Source organism: Notechis scutatus, chromosome 1, assembly GCF_049901735.1.
Source record: "Notechis scutatus isolate UNSWTSFEM ecotype Mainland chromosome 1, rNotScu1.2, whole genome shotgun sequence".
NCBI classification, from domain to species: Eukaryota; Metazoa; Chordata; class Lepidosauria; order Squamata; family Elapidae; genus Notechis; species Notechis scutatus.
Genome location: NC_142009.1, coordinates 196,570,115 through 196,593,552, shown reverse-complemented (window position 1 = coordinate 196,593,552; position 23,438 = coordinate 196,570,115). Strand labels below are relative to the sequence as shown.

The 23,438-nt window shown below is 37.2% G+C and overlaps 1 protein-coding gene across 8 annotated transcripts in view; it reads right to left on the bottom strand.

Moving 5' to 3' along the window:
• Positions 1-23,438, bottom strand: part of RBMS1 (RNA binding motif single stranded interacting protein 1) — a 147,490-nt gene that overhangs the window by 27,727 nt on the left and 96,325 nt on the right. For all 8 annotated transcript variants that reach the window (XM_087949877.1, XM_087949876.1, XM_026674545.2 and 5 more), the window contains exons 3-4: positions 16,605-16,663; positions 10,204-10,295 (exon numbers count right to left, since the gene is read on the bottom strand). In XM_087949877.1, coding sequence (XP_087806003.1) covers positions 10,204-10,295; positions 16,605-16,663 — 151 coding nt within the window. The remainder of the gene's footprint in view (positions 1-10,203; positions 10,296-16,604; positions 16,664-23,438) is intronic.

The window sequence follows — 23,438 nt, the reverse complement described above, 5'->3', positions numbered from 1 at the left end:
GCCAGATTTTTTTTTTTAAAAAAACCTCATTTTTCTTTTGCCATCTATGCTGCAGTGCATGACTACAAAGCATTTTTAAGGCCTGGAAGGTTATAAGGGAAAAAGCACAAGAGGGAAATCAGCTTTTGCTATAAACACATAAACAAGCACACATTCACACACACACTTTCCTCTGGCTCCAGCTCTATAAAAATATTAAATCAACTAACTCACATGTAATAACAAAGCAAATCCAATTAAAAATCATAGTTTATGTGCCATAAATTCTGAATGACCATTTGCAAAAGACATAAAATATAAAAGTATTGGAGATAAAACAATGAATAAGATTTACTTTGGGAAAATATTCAGATTTGAATAAGTTTTTAATCTCTGCAATCTGATGAAGGTATCCCAGTTTAGAAAAACAAGGGTTACTGCATGTTTAGGAATCTAGCAATGTTGATGCATTTGTATCTTTTAAGGTATTTTATATTAACCTTTCACTATTGATATATAATGAAGATGGTAATATGTGAAACTTTCAGTGTTTTTCTTAAAATATAAAAATAAAATACCATTACTACAGTAATTGTAACAAGCAAAGATAACGATTTCATCATAGTCATTGCCTTTATGCACATCCTGAATTATGCTTCAAGATGCAAAATTAAACAGAATTCATTCCTGAATCACAGTGTCTTATTAAAAGCTAGCGCTCTCCCTCCCCCTCTCTCTCCCCTCCCCCAACACACAGAGCCTATTCTTTTTAGAAACATATTTTCTATGCTATGGCCTTGTAACTTAAGGACCAGGAACTTGTATGCATAATTTCTAACTTCTGTTTATTTGAAGTGGCCTAAGAAAAATAACAGGTACAGAAAATATTACAAAGGCTTTATTGATGAGATCAAGACTTTGATATTTGTAAACAGAATCCAGGCCCAAAATTAATTATTCTGAGAAACGAACAGCAGCAACTATGGATATAATTCCCTACGTCTTGATTGGTTATCTCATGGTAAGAAGCTAGATTAGGGACATGCATTGTTCCTCTTTTCAGGTGACACCTACTTTATGGAATTACCTTTAACAATGAGCCACAGGTAAATTTATTTTTGAATATCTGACCAGATTTAGGCAGTTTGTTTGTTGCTTTTTTAACTGATATACATGTCCTCAACTTACAACCATAATTGAGCCCAAAATTTATGTTGCTAAGTGAGACATTTGTTAAATGAGTTTTGCCCCATTTTACGACCTTTCTTGCTTCAGTTGTTAAGTGAATCACTGCAGTTGATAAATTAGTAACCAGGTTGTTAAGTGAATCTGGTTTCCCCATTGATTTTGCTTGACAGAAGGTTGTAAAAGGGGGATTACGTGACTTGGGACATGGCAACAGTCATAAGTATGAACCAGTTTCTAAGTGTCTGAATTTTGATCACATAATTATGGGGATGCTGCAAATGTTGCAACTGTGAAAAATGGTCATAAGTCACGTTTTTCAGTGCCGCTGTAACTTTGAACGGTCACTAAATGAACTGTTATAAGTCGAGGACTACCTGTATTAAAAGCAGAGGTTTAACAAGTCATTTGATCTGGTTTGCTTTTATCTTTACCAATTGTCTTCAATTCGTTCTGATTTGTTGAAAAATTACTATTATTACCTGCATTAATAACAGACATCTTGATCGTTCAAATAAGATTTGATAAGGTTATGTGCAAATATTGGTGATCACTATAATTTGGAATAATTGGCCACACTGGCTAAAGCAGTGCAAATCTCATTTTTTTTGTTCTTATGTGTCCAGTCGAGTGCCTCAATTTAGTAGCTTGGCTATCACATTTTACTCCAGCTTCCAATCCAAGCACAAGGATGAGCTAATTTGGAGTGTATTTTGCATACTGCTACAATATTATTGCAATGGGAGAATGTTGCTTATTCACAAAATGGCTGCAATCCCCTTGGGACTACTACCCCAGTTTGTTTAGTCTGGGTACATTTCCCCCAAAATTCTGTTGACTCCCACTATTTTTATTCTTTAATGATATCAAAGAAGCCTCAAAGGCAGCCATGGAGATAGATAATACCATGGTTTAATGCATTGGGCCTGCGGGATGTCAGTTCTCCACTGATTCATAACAAAAATTACAGATGGAGCTTGAAACCTAACAAGAATCAAGGGAACTATCTGTAGATACTGCCTATAATCATCACACTGCGTACCTTTAATAGATACTTAGTACACTGCTCAAAAAAATAAAGGGAACACTTAAACAACACAATGTAACTCCAAGTAAATCACACTTCTGTGAAATCAAACTGTCCACTAAGATAGCAACACTGATTGACAATCAATTTCACATGCTGTTGTGCAAATGGAATAGACAACAGGTGGAAAGCATAGGCAGTTAGTAAGACATCCCCAATAAAGGAGTGGTTCTGCAGGTGGTGACCACAGACCACTTCTCAGTTCCTATGCTTTCTGGCTGATGGTTTGGTCATTTTTGAATGCTGGCGGTGCTTTCACTCTAGTGGTAGCATGAGACGGAGTCTACAACTGACAGAAGTGGCTCAGGTAATGCAGCTCATCCAGGATGGCACATCAGTGCGAGCTGTGGTAAGAAGGTTTGCTGTGTCTGTCAGCGTAGTGTCCAGAGCATGGAAGTGCTACCAGGAGATAGGCCAGTACATCAGGAGACGTGGAGGAGGTCGTAGGAGGGCAACAACCCAGCATCAGGACCGCTACCTCCGCCTTTGTGCAAGAAGGGACAGGAGGAGCACTGCCAGAGCCCTGCAAAATGACCTCCAGCGGGCCACAAATGTGCATGTGGCTGCTCAAATGGTCAGAAACAGACTCCATGAGGGTGGCATGAGGGCCCGACGTCCACAGGTGGGGGTTGTGCTTACAGCCCAACACCATGCAGGATGTTTGGTGTTTGCCAGAGAACACCAAGATTAGCAAATTCGCCACTGGTGCCCTGTGATCTTCACAGATGAAAGCAGGTTCACACTGAGCACATGTGACAGATGTGACAGGGTCTGGAGACGCCGTGGAGAATGTTCTGCTGCCTGCAACATCCTCCAGCATGACCAGTTTGGCAGTGGGTCAGTAATGGTGTGGGGTGGCATTTCTTTAGGGGGCCGCACAGCCCTCCATGTGCTCGCCAGAGGTAGCCTGACTGCCATCATGTACCGAGATGAGATCCTCAGACCCCTTGTGAGAACATATGCTGGTGCGGTTGGCCCTGGGTTCCTCCTAATGCACGACAATGCTAGACCTCATGTGGCTGGAGTGTGTCAGCAGTTCCTGCAAGATGAAGGCATTGATGCTATGGACTGGCCCGCCCATTCCCCAGACCTGAATCCAATTGAGCACATCTGGGACATCATGTCTCGCTCCATCCACCAACGCCACCTTGCACCACAGACTGTCCAGGAGTTGGGGGATGCTTTAGTCCAGGTGTGGGAGGAGATCCCTCATGAGACCATCCGCCACCTCATCAGGAGCATGCCCAGGTATTGTAGGGAAGTCATAGAGACACGTGGAGGCCACACACACTACTGAGCCTCATTTTGACTTGTTTTAAGGACATTACATCAAAGTTGGATCAGCCTGTAGTTTTTTTCCCACTTTGAGTGTAACTCCAAATGGGTTGCTCCATGGGTTGCTAAATTTGATTTCCATTGATAATTTTTGTGTGATTTTGTTGTCAGCACATTCAACTATGTAATGAACAAAGTATTTAATAAGAATATTTCATTCATTCAGATCGAGGATGTCTTATTTTTGTGTTCCCTTTATTTTTTTGAGCAGTGTATTTACTTCATCATGACATGCAGATGGATCAGATCTAGGCAGACATATCAATACTGCGCCCTGAAGAGATATATTTTGGTAAACTGTATAAATTCATGGAATGGACTATAAAATAATATGACTACCCAAGGACCATGCCTCTGAATATCGTCTGCTATGGAAGGAGGGCCCCATTTTAGTTATGTTCTACATGTGATCTTCCCATGGATCCCTATCTGGTCACTGTGGAAGCAGAATATTTTGTGTGGATTCAACACAGATTTTCTAATCTCCATAAGCCTTTATTACTTAGCAACTTTTCAGAGCAAATAATCTGCTGTTATCAAAAAATGATTTTGTAAATGAGGTAATTGTCAGAAGGAAAAAGTCAACATAGCAATTGGACAAAATAACAAATTGTAAGTCAAGGCAACAAGTGTTTTAGATAATGCAACTTTTTATACCTGTAATCTATATCAGAAGTAATGATTTCTAGAAGATATATTAGAATTTTCCAAGAAAAGAATTACTCAGCAAATCTAAAAAATAGTGGTCAGAAACATACAGCAGTAATCCTATTAAAATAAATGTGATTTGTTGTTTTTTTTAAATAATTGAGCTCAATTTGTTCTAGGGCAAGCATTGATTTTCATTCCTGGAAACCTGACAATTTTATAATTTTGTGTATTGCCTATTCCCAATTCAATCTTTTTTACTAAGCACATATACATACATAGTCCAAATTAAAAATGCTCCATTTTGATTGCCCCATAAAAATGAAGTATAAGAGTGCAATATGCTTCAGTTTTGACCCTTTCCAGTGTGTTCCAATATAGAAATAGAGCTATATGAAACTTGGAACACTTCTATAAAGACCTAACCTCCCATTTCATACCCAAAATGGTTGCTTTGCTTTGTTCAATGGGTGTTTAAACTTTGAAACCAGACAGATGCACATGTGTGGACAAGAGTTGCTTGTGTGAATGATAAAACAAATATCCTGGCATAAGTTTTCCTCTTTCATGGGTGCATCATGATGTTGGGAAACATATATATCAAGAGTGGAGCTTATGTTGTGATGCTCATTTTGTCATTCTGATGAAATTGTAGGATTCTGCAGGTGCCTCTGCTTGAAACAGTTCAAATTTGAAATACTTTGCATACCAATATTTTTCACCAACCAGAATTTATAAGTTAGTTTCCATTCTAATGAACAGTTTCTTCAAATTTAAATGAGACTAAGAATGCTCAAATCAAAGACTTCATCTCAAATAACTGCCTTGTGTTTGACAAACATCTCAGCACCTCTCCAATTATCCTTTAACCTGTAAATTGCTTATGGTATCAAAGAAATGTTTAAGAACACATTTATCATCATAAAAGTCAGCATTGGCTAGGATCTTTTCAGGTGCACCATCTGTGAGTTTTTGAGGGATTTATCAGTTGGAAAATATAATTAATTAACAAATAAATATTGTTCGAAGCTACTCTGCAAGAAATTACTTTAGGCAAAATACTAAATAATAAAAGTATTTAAAAAATTGATCTCATTTGGTAGTCAGAAAACATTCAGTTGTGCATAACTAATGTAAAAGTTAAAGGCTGAATGAATATTACTTTTTTAAAATCCACAAAACTACAGACCTGGGATGTTCACTTTGATTGGGGCCCTATATTACCCCCAGTGATCTCTAAGGTACCTTCTAAACCATATATTTTAAGATTTGTATAATCTATCAATGTAGACTATGGCTCACAACTATATTCTGTCATCATCACCATTACCAATATCATCATCGCAACCTAGAGGTCAGGGACAAATCCTAAATTAGCCTTTTCTGTGACACAGGTTTTTTTTTTTTTTACATAATGACATTTTTAAAAGAGGGAAACAAACGTAACCTAAGTTGGCAGTCTAAAGTAGTACAAGGCAGGCACAGATACATCAATTTGCAACGAATGGCCACATCTAAAATATGACTAGATTCACAGTGGCGCAGTGGTTAGTACTGCAGGCTACGTCTGCTGACTGCCAGCTGACTGCAATTTGGCAGTTCAAATCTCACCAGGCTCAAGGTTGACTCAGCCTTCCAAGGTCGGTAAAATGAGGACCTAGATTGTTGGAGGCAATATGCTGACTCTGTAAACCACTTAGAGCGGGCTGTAAAAGCACTATGAAGCAGTATATAAGTCTTATTGCTATTATCATGCTAATCTATGATCTGTTTAATCATGATTTCTTGAATAAAGTGTATTTTATTCATATACAATATGAAAAGTGGTTGCAAACCACAACAGCTAGGTTCATGTCACTTGATAAATCAACTGCAAAACAGTAAACTATATCATGATTTAGCATGATGTGCTAACTCATCTATGCATGTTGGAACTAATATGGTAACAGCATCAGTTCAGTCTCTTTACATGCAAAATTAATGCATTTTATGTTCTTTTATGCTTACTGGGAGGGACACTATCCAAGCCAAATATTTAAATCAGACATACTTAGCACTGATTATAACCGAGTTACTTTGGTTATCAAATTATGTCACTACTATGATATGCATTTTAAAAGCATTATCTATGACTTTCTATTTTATGCCACATAACCAATACTTATTTTAAATATATACACACACAGAGAGAAAGAGATCCTTAAATTCCTCAAAGTAGGAAATATATAGCTATATCATGAAGTCCAAACTTTTAAATGTTATGAGTAAGAAAATGGATCCCATTATGTAAGTGCATTGTGTACAATCTCCTGTACAAAATGGATTCTCAATCTCTTTCAAGTGAATGTAAATTATGACCATTTTATTCAATAATCTTTGTTGTGTCCTAGGATAAAGAGAATATAGTCCTCTCAGTTCTGTAAAACTCTCAGAACAATTTGATATTGTCAATCATTGCATCTTAACAGGAACCTGTTAACAGGAATATGTTAAGATGCAATGGCCTGGGAGAAAGACCATTCCTTTACAGTATGTCTACTCCTTCCTGAATAGGTAGTTTTGGACAGTAAATGCTGGAAGATGAATGGTTGAAATTTCAGGCTACTGCTTTCTGGGGTGCCACAGTCTTAGAACTCTCTCCCTGCAATTTAACCTGTTGGTTTGGGGTGAGGTCTCTTTAATACAATGACGATAACCAGTTGTACTTCCCAAACCTGGGCTGATGTGGAGATGTAGTGGAGAGTCTCACATAGTACGGAGGCTATGAGGGACTAGATTGTACAACATAAACTAAAACAAAAGTTGGAGGTAAGATTCATCTGAATCACGCTGGTTCTGCTATTGGTCTTGGATGGGATCTCACACCTTCCACAGCAGGAGCCTAGAGGTTCTTCTGGACCACAACTAATGATTAACCAACAGGTAGAATCTCTAGTCAGGAAGTCATAACCCAGCCCAGCTTAGCTTCAGCTAAGGCCTTGGCAATACTTACTTATGACTTTGTCCTCATGATGCAAGACAATAGGTTTAGTATCTAGGTTTACCTTTTATCATTAGGTTTCAAAGTGCTGGTTTTAGAAAGTCCTAAATAATACTTCTAAGTATTATTGAGTTTGAACTGTGTGTTCTGCGTGGGAAGAGGCGTTTCAGATGGGTCTCCTCTAACAGATGGGTGGGGTAGAAATCTTGAAGGTGTACCTTCTCAGTGGCCACCCTGTCCATGTGATAATATCTATATCCATACTGCCATCTTTTAGGATGTCTGTAAAGATAGTTTCCTCCTTCCAGTTATTTTGAGTTTAAATTGCTTATTTTCTTGATCATTCTCAGTGATGATGGATAATAAGGTGCAATTTAGGTTTGGAAATTGAATTTTAACCAGATTTCATGAAATTGTATAGTTTTATGGCCCTCAATTCTGTTTGTATGCTTTTATAACTGCGAATCAGCTAGAGTGGTTTGAATATGGTAACATATAAATTTTATAACAGTTATAATAGCGCGTGAGAAGACCTCTGGAGACATGTGTAAATAGTTTTATTTTTTGTTTGGTGTCACATATATAGACATTAAACAATATGACACAACCCATAACAAAGAGACCCAAGGAACAAGATACATTGCATTTGACTTCAGAAAGAGCAAATGTTTTTTTGCATGTGATAAAATATGCATTAATACACATATGGTTTATATTTTGTTTTCCTGGAATTCATCCAAGGACATTTCTATTAGCTCTACTGTTCCTCAGCTGAGCATCTTAGGGAAAATACAACATCACTGAAAATGCTGCAATACTTTACACTTGGGAACAGGACTAATATTATAAAAAGGCTACATCTGGCCCCTATTTAATCTTTCTAAAACATAATCACTACAAATGACTTAAAAATTCAAAACAGCAAAGGTTTTTCAACCTGAAAGGAGACAGCTTAAATGAATAGCTACTAAGTGTATGGACAAGACTTGCCTGTCATTTTGAACAAGAGATTCATTGTACATTGGATCTAATGAAATAGAAAAGATCAATCGATGTATTATTCAAGACTAGCAACGTATCTTTTTCTCCATATGCCCCTTCACCATTTATGGAACAAATGAGAGTAACTACAAGTACATAGCATTCAGGGTCTTTATCAAATGCTTGCTTCCAGCATCTTGTATTGGACTATCTACATATTATCTTTATACTGCGTGCACAAATTTTCCCCCCTTTTTAAAAACAGTGATGAAAAGGCTTATTGGCAGGGGTGGGATTCTACCGGTTCTGTCCACTTCTGTAGAACCGGTTGCTCTGAAGAGCAGCAAACAGAGAGCATACATAGAACCGGTTCTATGTTTGCTGCTGTTTTGGCCCACCCGCCTGCCTGGGCTCTTACCTGACCTTTATTTCCTGTGTTTTCAACCGCAGCTGCTTTGCGCAACACAGCTGCGGTTGAAAACGCAGGAAAAAAGTGCTTTTCCAACCGCTGCGCACTTGCACGCAGCGCTTCAGGTCGTAAATTGCACTCGGGCGCATACACGCACAACACAGAATGACAGAACCGGTAGTTATACCGGTCGGATCCCATCCCTGCTTATTGGGATTTGCAATGTAATGCTTTGTCCTACCTACCACTGTAGCCCTGATCCAGAACAAGCTTCTCCTTATGCTTGCAATTTGCACTATTAAAAAAAGCTCCCTTTGAAGAAAGCTGGGTCTTATGATAACTATGTAATGCATCATTTTAAATAGTAGCAGTGAAACTTTAAATTATTTAATCCCAATATAAATTTAGAAGATATTATGCTACTTCCGAACAAATAAAACCAGCTTTGTAACAATTCTTTTCAACATTTTTCTTGAAGACAAGAGAAAAGGAAAAGGGTTTTTTTTCAGACAGACAACCTGCCAATTACAGTGAATAGTTTCTGAGAGAGAACATTTAGTTTCTTTACAGCAGCCACAGTATCAAGAACTATAGGTCCAAGGTTACAAAATCAAATAATCTCAAGTGAGAACATTTCCAAGGATAATAGTTTGCTCTGTACGTAGAGGTATACATGAGACACTCAATTTACTATGCAATACTATACATTTGTCTTTGGAAGTAAGCATTGCTGAGTTCACTGAAGTCTGTTATTACCAGAGTCTAAATGGTTGGTTCACTTTAGAAGTCCTTCAATAAGCATGCAGAAAGTCTCCATTTTAAATTTAAAATTAGAATTTAATTTATTCAGCTAGTGGTCTAGGGTTTCAGCACCAGGCTACAGTCTAGAAGACTTTTGCATTCTCATCCTGATTTAGGTATGAAAGCCATCTAGGTGACTTTGGGGCCAGTTACGCTATCTCAGTCCAACCCACCTCAACAGGGTTGTTATGGTGGAAAAAACAGAAGAAGGAATGGAGTTTTATGTATGTTCGCTGCTTTAGTTTTAAAAATAATAAAGGCAAAATAAAAATAAATAATCTAGTCCGCTGACTCTAAAACAATGAATAAATAACTTTCATTTTCAAAATGGGTTAAACATTTATACCGCAGCTGAACTCCAACACAATTTGAACTATTATCCCTAATGGTGCTTTTTATTTTAAGAAATGTTATTGTAAGGGAAGGTGTATATGGCTGTAGGTCAACATTTCTCCATCAAGGCAACTTCTAGGTACATGGATCTAAGTTCCAGAGTATTGCAGCCACACAGAAATTATGGAGAATTCTGAGTATTGAACCAGACACAGATGAAAATGGCTATAGTTTGGAATACTGCTTTAGATCAAGTTAAACAAATTAACACAGGAGCCTAAACAAAATTACGTTGGAACACAGCAAGTCTTAACAGCTTGATCCCAGGTTTTATAAAGGCACAGCTTAGTTGAAGACAGATGGACAATGAAATAGTTCGATGATTAATCTAAATACCTTCTCTTTAGGTATTATTTAGGTTGTACCAATGTTACCCAATGATCTTTCGCTAGTATATTATCTTACCTTTGCCATCTGTGCTTGAACTCCAGTGGCTTTCAGGGCAGATACGGCTTTCTGAGCTGCAGCTGGACTATCAAAGTCCACAAAACCATAACCTAAAATTTAAAAGAATTTTGTTTAATAAGAAATGTTCACTTTCACTCTACTTAAAGAATTGGGGGCGTATTACAATATATGAATATTTTATTTTGTCCTCATAATGATCTCATTAGAAATTACAAAAAAGGATTTATTGAATACCATTCAGCAAATGTCATGCTTGAATGGAAGATCTGAGGCTGATTCTGACATCCTAGTTTTCTTAGAAACTTGTAAGTAATCATGGAGGCCATAAACTTATTTCACCTTTACAGTCTTCTGAGTCTTCTGAATGGTGCACATATATGACCCTATAAAAACATACCGTTGATGGAATTCCTTCAGCCTGTTTTTGAGAAATATTTTCCTGGTACCACAATGTATACCCAATGTTATTATCCATCTAGAAACTGTTATACTCAGGATTGATACAATAATGATGCCCTGAACTACTGATCAAATTAGTAGCAATCTAATCCCTCCGATTTCTGATAAATATATCAGCCAACGGAAAAGCTCCATCTTACATAAGTTGAATCACTATGACTACTCTCTGGAAGCTTTACTAGCCTTAATTTTGGCCAAGACAAAGCCAAGGTAGGGCAGAGAATAATAGATACAGAAAGCTAGGAAGCTCAATCCTATGGGCCAGTAGTGGTCTACCTGGATGTTTAGCCCTTTAACCTTAGTTCAGCCAGGTAATTGAAGCAGATAGATATGTCCAAACATAAACTGACTAAGATATTAACACAATTTAATGTTTTGCCTGCAGCTGCCTTGAGAAAGAGGCATAAGAAAATTCTTTTTCAGAAATGTGGAAGGGTCATGTTTAAACCATTGGCCAGTTTCTTCTATATTCTCCATTTTATCAGGATATTTGTTTGTGCTATTTGACATAGTGTCAAATTATCTAGGCCATCCAGATTGATTTTAACTCAGGTATTTATTGTCTCATCGAGACAATATTATACAGCCTGTATAAAAATTGTTAAATACTATTATATTACCTGCAAACGATGAAAGGGAATAATTGCACAATTACTTGTGAGAGCAGACTACCCTAGTATTTTATACTCATGATTTTATTTTAGCTTATTTAACTGTAACTAATCATTCTTAGTCTATTGTCAGTATTTTTGTTGCATTAACATAAACATTAATTCAAATGTATTAAGATAAAAGATTCCTTTTAGGTTTAGTTATTTAGATTACTTATTGATTTTATAGATTTAACGTTTGTAATTTTATGTTCTAATTTATTACTGCAGTCACAGTTGCATGGACCCCTTATTGTATCGTAATATATTTCACTTTGCTATTTGCTGGTCACTGTCCAAAATAAAAGTTTCTTCTTCTCAATCAATACTGGGTCTGTTTGTTGAGTTTTCTTATGAAAGCTTTAAATTAGCTTCCCATGACATCAAACTATAAGACTTCTATTTACTGCAGCTTAACATCATCCATTTCTGACTGTAGTTAGGAAAATAATATTAAATCAATGTTATAACCAAATTTGCTTTAGTAATAAATAAAAAAATGCTTAAAGTTAAGAAGACCAAAAGGTGAAACCCAGCATGTATAAGAAAGAAATAAAGTATCGTGTAGATAGTGTAAGCAATTGAAAATGTTTAAAGTATAAAGTACAGTTAAGTTTTATTCCTTTTTATGCTACTATTTATTAAGGCAGATTAATCATGTAAACCTTTAAAAGAAAGCAAGCACAGTCATGCTATAAATCTACATAACTCTATGTCAGGGGTGGGCAAACTACGGCCCGCGGGCCACATCCGGCCCGTTGGTCTGTCCAATCCGGCCCGGCCCTGAAAAAAAAATAGCTGGGCGTGGCGTATTGCCCTGCGCGCGTGGCCCCAAAGCTGCAAAACAGTGCGGAGCGCTCTTGGGGTAGGAAAGAAAAGAAGAACTTTGCAAAGGCCTCAGCTGGGAGTTCGAAATCACCTTCGAGTGCGACCTCTCCGAAGGTGAGTCCCCGCCGATCCCCCTTTTTTTCCGGGGCTTCCAGGCTTAAACTTTGCAAAGGCAAAGTTTGCAGGCGGAGCGTCTTCCGGCCGAGGACCGGGAAGGGTTCCGCCCGGCGGGTGAGTGGGCTGGTTGGAGCGGGCTGCTTGGAGCCACCTAAAGCTAGGCCACTGCTGGTGGAGCCTTGCCCTGCCTTGGTGCCCGTTCCCAGCTCGGCGGTCCTGCTCGGGCGGCACTTTAAAAGCCTGCTCCCAGCACCCGCCCCTGCTCTATGTGCTAGTTTAATACTCTGTATTAGCAAAAGAATAACAATAACTAATTCTGGTATGTTCATAACAGAGTAATCTCAGATTTAGTTCAAGTATGCTTTGTGAGATGCCAGAACCAGAACTGCCTATGAAACAGCTTCCTGATAACAATCTTACTATAAATCACTGATGTAAGCTACAACTAAATGAAAAATTAATTCAAAAATGACATCACACTATTAAAAACTTGATTGACTTGGGATGTCTATGTGGATATCATTGTTTATTTATTGCAACATTCTCCATTCACGACAGAATATTTATAATCACTCACATTGACTACTCTATGTACAGCTACTCTTCAGTCACCATTTTATGAGTATATACTCTTTCATTACTCATCTACTGAATGTGCTATTGACATTTCATAAGCTGAAATGGTGACATCTCCTTCTGAAGAAAACAGCTAAAATTTATTTATACCAAGTTCCTTGTCCTGCTGGGCACTGCAATATCATTACGAAAAACTGCATTTGAGTCCTCACAAAATATAGCACAAATTGGGAAAAGTTGGAGACTGAATAGAATTGGTCAAAATCTGAACAAGAAATTCAATAAATGTAATGGAAATATGACATTTGGTCCACATGTATACTAAATTAAATCATTTTATCACCACTTATATGTGACAGTGGTACTAAGAATATTTGGGATTTCCTGTATTCATATTTCAGAAAAGGATCTTCAGAAATCTAAGATTAGAGTTGGGCAGTATTCAAACAGAATTAAATACAATATTACAAGTTGGGAGAAAGAATAAGTATTGCTATTCATCAATAATATTATTTTTTCATAGATTTAAATCCAGCCCCCCAAGTTTAATTTCTCATATAGCATGTTTAATGAGCTTATAGTAAACGTAAGTATTGAGGTAGTAAATGTAGTAGAAATAGTTCAAAACCTTTTCTAACAGTCCAAGTTTAATTTGAAATAAGTGGCTGGGTAAGGATACAAATAAAATAATTTGGTGTGTTTTAGTTTTAGTTTTATTTTTTTAAATGAAATCTTTCTACAGAAATAGTTTTATTACAAACTGCCCTTAAATTTGAAAACTGTCTATGTCCAAAATGTAATTTTATCAATATGTACAAAAACAGGTGACTGTACAATGACTTTATAGATAGAGCCCCTCTGATACTGCATCAAAAGATTACAGCTTGGAGTTTTGCGTTCTATAACCCTGTTCGTTTTGTGAGGAAGAGAATAGTTTTTTGCTGACATCCATGTTCCCCCCTAGATTTACAGGCTCTTTGTATTCTTGAGGGACCGTCTAGAGCAGGGGTGTCAAACTCAAGGCCCAGGGGCAAGATCCGGCCCGCGGGGTGATTAGATCTGGCCCGCAGGGCCACCTTGGAAACTGCGAAAGACTGGCCTGCGGTACCTCTGCCAGCAAAAACAGAACTCAGGTGGGCTGCACACAGCCCTCTTGAGCTCTGTTTTCATTGGCAGAGGGTTACTTACAGGAGGCCGTTGCAGCTGAAAACAGAGCTCAGGAGCCTGTTTTCTCTGGCAGAGGGCTTGGGCCACCACAGGCACCCCTGACACGAGTGATGTCGAGCTGACCACACCCACTCTGGCCACGCCCACTCTGGCCCTCCGAGGTAAAATACAATCCTGATGAGACCTTCAATGAAATCGAGTTTGACACCCCTGGTCTAGAGTATAGGTAGTCCTCGACTTACAACAGTTTATTTAGTGACAATTCCAAGTTATAATGGCACTGAAAAAGTGACTTATTTTTCACACTTAGAACCATTGCAGTCTCTCCATGGTCATGTGATCAAAATTCAGATGCTTTGCAACTGACTCATGTTTATGACCGTTGCAGTATCCTGGGGTCATGTGATCACCTTTTGTGACTTTCTGACAAGCAAAGCCAACAGGGAAGCCAGATTCACTTAACAATCATGTTGCTAAACAACTGTAGTGATTCACTTAACAACTGAGGCAAGAAAGGTCATACAACGGGGCAAAATTCACTTAAGAATTATCTCACTTAGCAACAAAAATGTTGGGCTCAATTGTGGTTGTAAGTCAGGACTACTTGTAGTATGGAAGGGATAGGAGCTACAATGGAAAGGAAGACTAGATAAAAACAATAATGCCACCCGTACAACATTCAGCAAGGAAATTGCAGTGGATCCCTAAACTCTCGTCAAGTGTTTCTTCCTACAAAAAAGATCAACCCTTTAGCTATACGTAATTAATTAATATCAAATAAGAATGCACATTTAAGATGGTTTTTAAAAAAATAATCTAGTTATTGAGTGAGATTTTAATAAATATTTGATTTGATTGATGGATGGATTATATGGAACACAGTAACTTTTTTGCCCAAACTTGTTACTGGTCATATAATGCTTATACTACCCTAGAAAATAACCTAGTTTCATTTTGGGGACCAGTACTATGCTAACAATTTACCTTTTATATTTGTTAAGTCTAAATATGCTGTTTTCAATATAGTGGAGAATTGCTTGTGGTTTTGAAGAGGCATCTAATTCTCAGATAAGATAGGCAAACAGAGGAAAGGTGGAATATTTACTATATTAAGACATTTGAACTTAAAAGAGCATCTTGACTATGATTATACTGGGTCGATTGTGATGAGTAACAAATTACAAAAATGAACACAAGGCTACAACTTCATTTCTGATGTGCAAAACGAAACAAGGCCCAGCTGAATAACTTCTTTTATAAGGGAAGCAATATTTGACAAATGTTCTGACTTGATTCTTCCTGATTTATTATTTTCATTTTCTCCTCTAGGGCAGTGTGCAGAGGGGGAGAAAAAAAATCTATTTCCTGATTTTTGCAATGGTCTCCAGGCTCAGCATTTTCTGAGTTCAAAAACTCAGAACCTGGGAAGAAGGAGAAGTAGTATATCTCAAGTAGCTCCGGAGGTCCTTGGAACCAGAATGATCCTTAGCCCACTCAGCCCATCGTAAAAAGGACATTTTGATTAATGCAAACTTACACCTGTCAATGCTAGTTCTACCTACTGCTCAAAATAGGATACATTTTTTTAAAAAAAGAATAATTAATAAACTATGTGTAATCATTTAAAAAACCAGAATATGCTGTGCAGAAAAAATCTGGAGGGAAGAGAAATAGTAAATATATACAACACTCTACTACGTAATCCTACACATACCCACTGAAAAATAGGTTCTAATGAATTTAGTGGTCCTTATTCCTAATTATGTTGGTATAGAAGTGTAGTTAATTTAAGCATCTTCTTTTTACTTCTATGTATATCTTTCAACAAATACTTCTAACATTTATCATGAATCTAGAACAAAAATATAATATGGAAAAATACAAGTTTCAGATTAATAGGTCTCTTGAGGTTAAAACCCACTTGCACACTATGGAAAAACTGACAGGACTGAATTTTCCCTTGATTAGAAAGCATTCATTCGCTTTTGGAAAGTAGGACTAAAACCCAGTATGTGAGGGTTTGGTATTGTATTCTACTTACTACTCATTTTGTGAGGAAGTGATCTAATCATAATCACAGAGAATGCTGAAGGTCACCAAACCAAATTAATGTACTCAGTGTCTCAGAGAAAGAAGTTTATTATTTTTCCTACCTATAATTATGCCAGTGAAAATGAAACCCTTTCACCCTCTCCCCATTATATTCCAAACGAACAGAACACAAACACAATTAAGGGACTGGAACATGCAATTAAGAACTGCTTAACACTCACCCATTCTAATTAATAAAGCCAATTTACACAATGTGTAATCTTTCTGGATACTTTGTACAGTCAAATGGTACTCATCTCAGCAGGCAAGGAAAATTCGTGTTCAAACTCCCCTTTCTTTTTGGAAACAGAGGCTCAATGCCACACAGTGGCATGCCTGTTAAGTCTGTTTGGAGTCATCATAAGCATCCATGTGGGCTTTAGTATTTTTTTTTAAAAAAATATTTATCTAATACCTTATAGACCCATTTTTGCTGGCACTTAGCAGCTTTGTAAATAAGATTAAAACAATATATGAGAAAGTTGGAAAAGGAATTAAGAATGAACATACCTTTGCATTTGTTTGTTGTTTTATCCAAAATAGCTTTCGTAGATACAATTTTCCCATATCTAAAAATTTAAAAACAAACCAGAAGTTACCTTACAAAATCTAAGTGATCAAGTTAAGCTGCAATACTCTCATGTAAATTTACACTTGTTAAAAAAAATACATTTATTCAACCTTTAACCTACAACAGAGGACAGCATTGATTCTGTTGCTAGTTCTCCCAACTAGAGTAAAGATTAAAGCTTTGTGCTAAATGTCTGCAGAAAAATCAGTTTTATTAGACAGATCGTGCAGAGTTGGTCTACTTAGCAAACTTTTCGTTAATAGAAAATTGATAAAGCATTGTTACAATTCCCTGATATTACTTAATTCTGTATCAGTATTTAATTAGTCAAACAAGCATTTAATATAATTCAAGTCACCACCAATGGCAGCAGCATAACATCCCATTCTAGAAAGATCAAACCAGCTAAGAAGCAAAACAGACTCCCAAGAACAGAAGATCACAACATCTATGATCTTTCCATAATACAGGAAACAATTCAAATTCTTGGAAATCATAGACACATAATAGGTGAAACTGCTTTGGGCCTAAAATGATTTGGTCCTTAAATTCTATCTGTGGCATGCAAAAGACTTCTCAGATTTTTCACATATGATACGGATTTGTGCTTCAAAGAAAACTGCCTGATCTGTTTTCTACCTACTAAAAAATTTGCATGTCTCACTAAAATGGGGAAGCTTTTGATAACAAAGAGATTATTGTATTTCAAAAGATGAAGGATAAAGAAATACTCAGGTGCTGTCTGTCATGTGAAGCACCTTCCACTAAAAGCTGTTTTAATCTGAAATAAACAGAAAAAAATATAGGCAGACTACAGTAATCAAACAGATAAAATGGGTGTATTTATTTGATGTAATTCCCACCTTTCCTCCAGTGGCATCCCTAGGGCTGCCTTCTTGACTTTTCCAACTGCACCTCCATGCCCTACCAACTCCCAATGTGAATCCAAAGTAATTTCAACCTGCACTGTAAGCATAGCAAAGTTTCCCAAATAACAGGAACTGCCTTCAAGCCTGGAAAAACCTGGCGGCCTGTAATGATTCTTGTGGCACTGACCAGATCTATTTTATATTAAAATAAATTGCATTTCAAGGCACACTCTGCTCGTGCTTGCAGATACTGTTGTTTGCTGCAAGATTTGTTGTCATTAGGCTATGGAAGGAAAGCTGCATTTTAATTTTGAGGGCATAGTAGAAGTTAAATTTCCTCTTTGTTCCCAGATAGGCATTTAGTCAAACACTATGTGAATCCAAATATAAACTCCTCTGTACTGTACACTGTATATAGCAGAGTTCCCCAATTTTCCGTTTTTGCAGACCGGCGAGGGGGAAGAACAGGAGATGGTTCCACACAAGCAGCAGACAAGTGAATGCATACACACTTGGTCACTGCTTGCCCTCTACTTCTGCAGCCTAGTTCTGAACGACTCAAGGCCCGGTAATGGACTGCGGCCCAGGGGGTTGGGACCCCTGGTATACAGGACTGAGCTGCGACAAGTTAAAATGCTGGCTATGACTTTTAAAGCCCTAAGTAGTTTAAGTGAAAGCTATTTGAAGGACCACTGGTATCTTCCTTCAGCCCTCCATTCTCAGGATTATCCCTGCCAATAAGCGATCACTAACGTTGCTAAGAGAGAGAAGAGAATTTACTCCAGGCCTTATAATTTATCCAGATGTTTTTGAATTGTCCAGATGTTCCAGCCTTCCTTTTATGTAAATATGCTTTTTTTCTAAACGTGGGAAGTATTAAAGTTACTATTCTGTAATTGTTATATGATGTGCTCAGTCATTGTTTTTATAAATTATCTTGCCTAGTGATTCAAAGCAAAATTGAACAGCCTTCCCTCAATAGAGGGGAAACGATACAACACCACCTATCTCCTGTTTACAACTCTGTCCTTTCAGCAGTCCCAAGAAGAATCCACACACATTTGCACTCTCATTCAGGTGACTCTGAAGATATAGATTAATTCCCAAGTGGCCTCAACAACAGGCTGGTTAACAGATAATCAGAATTGGAAGGGACCTTGTAGGTCATCTAGTCCAACCCTCCCGCCCAAGCAGGAGACCCTACACCCTTTCTGACAAATGGCAGTCCAATCTCTTCTTGAAAGTCTCAAGTGATGGTGCTCCCACAACTTCTGAGGGCAAACGATATAAATCCTTCCATTCTCCACCAGTTCCATTCTCTCACCAGGACTGAAGAAGCTTCTTAGATGAAAAGCAAAACGTTTTCAAAGGAAAAAAAGAAAAGCAAGAAGTTCCAGTTGCCTTTTGGAAAAAGCACCTTTGGGACAACCATAACCTGGTTGATTGAGAACTCCATAGGCATTTATTCTAACTAACCTGACTTTATCAAGTTTCATACAACTGACAAGTAAGCCATTGCTTTAAAAAAAAAAAAGGCCCTGCTAACTGATGTTATCTGCTGTATCATAGCTTGTAAGTAGTTCCAAGCAAACTCTTCAATGCTTTTTTTTTTTTTTAATTGCACAGCTTGCAATCCATTCTCTGTGATGACTCATTCTTACATATCTATCTATCTTTCTCCACTCACAGTCTTTCTCTCAAGTCTGGATTAAATTAAAGAACATAAGAACGGAAATAATTCTTTATTGATATTAAATGGACACTAATAAGGATCTCCTTTTTAGCTCTCCTCTTTTTTGTCATGTTTACTATTTTAATTATGTAGTTTCTTCCCTCACTTTTTTAACCACTACTGTAGCTTTTCAAGATTTCTATAGCCTCCTGGGACTAGCTGAAGGAAATGAGAAGCAGAGCACTTATTATTCGCATAAGCTCGAACCCCTGGATGACCTCTCTGAGTGGTTTCATGAGAAGCCAGTAAAGCTTTGAGGAACTCCTGCATTGCTTTTTCAATATATTTTATTTATTTTAATTAATTAATTTACACACACACACACACACACACACACACAGATATCTGATATACAGTATATATGTATACACACACACACACACAAATCAGAAAGGACTATAGCAACTACAGGTGGCCCTCGATTTACAACCATAATTGAGCCCAAAATTTTTCTTGCTAAGTGAGATATTTGTTAAGTGAGTTTGCCCCATTTTACAACCTTTCTTGTCACCGTTGTTAAGTGAATCCCTGAAGTTATTATGTTAGGTGTTAAGTGAATCCAATGTCCCCACTGACTTTCCATGTCAGGTCACAGAAAGACATCACATGACCCCGGGACACTTCAACTGTCATAAATATGAACCAGTCAAGCATCTGAATTTTGATCAGGTGACCATGGGAATGCTACAACGGTTGTAAAGTGTGCAAAACGGTCATAAGTCATTTTTTCCGGTGCCCTTGTAACTTTGAACAGTCATGAAACAAACTGTTGTAAGTAGAGGACTACCTGTTCCTGAAGGCTGCTGAAAAGTTTTCTTAATGTAACAATTATACTGAAGCAGAGGTGGTATTCAGCAGGTTCTGACCAGTTCTGGAGAACTGGTAGCAGAAATTTTGAGTAGTTTGGAGAACTGGCAAATACCACCTCTGACTGGAGATTTTACAGTACCCTTCTCCTGCCATGCTAACTAAGCCATGCCCACAGAATCGGTATTAAAAAAAATTGAATCCTACCACTGCACTGAAGAATCAATGGGGAGATCAATATAAAGATTATTTCTCTCTCAAAACACCCAAATAACCTGACTACATCACCCAAAGAGCACAAGATAAAATCTATCCAAATATGACTAAATGGAAACCTAACATCATCCTTCTTAGATTCTGTCATAACCATGGTATTCAAGTTGGAATTAACTGGAACAATTTTACCTTGCAAATATCATTTAAACCATGCAGAGTAAGCCTTTAAAGCTTCATCTGGTTGCCTGATCCTAAACAGAACATCTTTTTTTAAAAAAAAGCTCTGCAGGAAGGCAATGTGCACTGCAGGTTATTGGAGATACTGGATTGTTAGCACTTCAGGTAGTCCTCCAGTTATGGCCACAATTGAGCCCAGAATTTATGTTGCTAAATGATAAATTTGTTAAGTGAGTCTTGTCCCATTTTACGATTTTTCTTACATTTGTTAAGTGAATCTCTGCAGTTGTTAAGTTAGTAACATGGTTGTCAAGTAAATCTGGCTTCCCCATTGATTTTGCTTGTCCGAAGGTCGCCAAAGGGAATCACACTGCAACCATCATAAATATGAACCAGTTGTCAAGCATCTGAACATAAATCACGTGACCAAGGGGATGTTGCAATGGTCATAAGCGTGAAAGATGGTTGTAAGTCACTTTTTTCAGTGCCGTTGTAACTTCGGTCACTAAACTAACTATTGTTAAGTCGAGGATTACCTGTATTACAAATTCATCCTATGTCTCCAAATCGATTCCTACCTGTCTCTGATGATGACTGCAGATGAAAGTGATCATGTGTTTATCTTATTTCACAGCCTTCAGAACTACAGTGTCTTAATATGCTTTCACAGTTAGATTATAGTATTTTTGTGATTAATCTAGAATCATTTCAATATTTCAACAATGTTTAGACACTTAGTAGAAACTACCAACTAGAATTGTGGGGAACAGTCCCAAGGACAATAGAAAAGCAAAACTGTGATCGGACTAAGGTTACAGAACCAATTGTAGCCTATCCCATTCCTCCAATCTCTATACCAGAGATGTCAAACTTGCATTGTCATGGCATCATCACGTGACATACTGCGACTTTCCCTCCTTCGCTAAACCCCGGGCATGATGCATCTGGCCCACAGGCTGCGAGTTTGACAGCCATGCCCTATACCAATATAGAAAACAAATCACACTCCAACATCTGGCTCTGACAAAGTCAGGATTGATTGTCTGGCACATTCTATGCCTCAATTTTTAGTAAGTCCCACCCCAAAACCGAGGTCATAACACACAGAACTCTCCATCATAAATGAGACAGGTACAGGTGCAGCATTTTCTTCTAATGCCTTCCTAACTATATCCTTGGGCAGACCCAGATTTCAAAATTATCAGGCAATGTCACCTCTACTTCTAGAAAGGAAAGAACACAGTTCCTTCGGGGCATATATGTGAGCGATGCTGACAGAATCGTGAACAGAAACTCTGCAAGCAGTTTCAAGAGAAAAAAGAAACTCTCTCTTTGTTCCTGTGGTGCTCTGCTTAAAGCCATTCCAGCTGGTTTTGCTACCTCCTCCTGATCCTCACAAAACTTCTTTATCCATTGGAAAGAGTGCAGATAGTCCTCGACTTATAACCAATCACTTAGTTTCCAAAATTACGACAGACCTCCAAAAAGGTACTTACAACCCTGTTCTGAAATTCTGATGGATGCCACCCCCAGTCACATAATTATATTTCAGGCGCCTGGCAGCCAGTCTACATTTAACATCATTTGCAGTGACCTATGGTCACGTGATGGTGATTTAGGACATTTTTGCCAAAAACTGACATGGTGATTCATTTGCCTAAAATTGGCATTTACTTCTGATTTTTGACAAAAACACCTCATAGTGATCAATGGGCTTGCTTAATCACTGTGGATTCACTTAAGGACCATGGAGATTCATTTAACGACCACCACAAAAAGTCATAAAATCAGTTTTTTCACATGATAACCCATTCCACAACCATCGTAACTTACAACCTTATACTCAGTCATAAGTCAAGGATTATCTGTATTCATTTTGCTGTTAAGAGGATAGGTACAAATGTCACAGGACAATGCATGAGACCAGACCAATGGACCAATATAAAGGGAATGCACGCTTAAGCATCGTAAAGATTTTAAATTCTTCCTTCTAAAAACTTTTAATTCCACAATTATATGTTTAATAAAATATGAATTCTACAGAATTATATATATATATATAATGTAGATTTTATATATTCTATATATAAAATCAATCTGAAAAATTCATATTTTATTAAGTATATACTTGTATATTTATTATATGTGTGTGTGTGTGTATCTATATCTATGTATCTATGTATCTATGTATCTATGTATCTATCTATCTATCTATCTATCTATCTATCTATCTATCTATCTATCTATCTATCTATCTATCTATCTATCTATCTATCTATCTATCTACACACACACATATACATGAATATATATATAAAATGAAATATGAATTTCTTTGCAAAGACAATTTAAAAGGAGATATTGTTCTATTCAGTCCAATCTGGATATATTTATTATTAGAAGAATCAACTGAACAAATTCACATCACCACTGATATCCTAACTACCATCTTGTTCTGATAAGTTTAAAGCTTGATTCAAAATGCACAGTTGAAAACCATGTGTATCAGTTATTGATGTTGTGTTTACCTAGTCATTATACAAATAATTTTTTACCAACAAATATTTATTTTATCTAGCAGGTGAACAAAGAGGTAGAATGGCATAAAGCAAAATTATAAAAATCCAGGTGGTTACTGAAAAGGTTTTTAAAAATATTATTTTAGTGGCAGGAAACTGCATCCTTTAGGCTCACAGGCTTGTATCCAGCAGGAGTGTATATGGCCCTAGAAGGATGTCATTTGTCCAGACATACAACTGGCTATTGAGAAATTCAACATCTGCAACATCTGCCTCCCTCCCTCTTCTGACCTAATTTCAAAGCATGGTTTTACCATTACCTATATGTACTTATCAGCAACTGCAGAATAAAGCAATTTATACAATAATATGTTACAATTAATTATAACATTGAAATACAAAATAAGGAACCTCTAAATTAAAATATCCATGACAAAGAATATTTGCAAATGC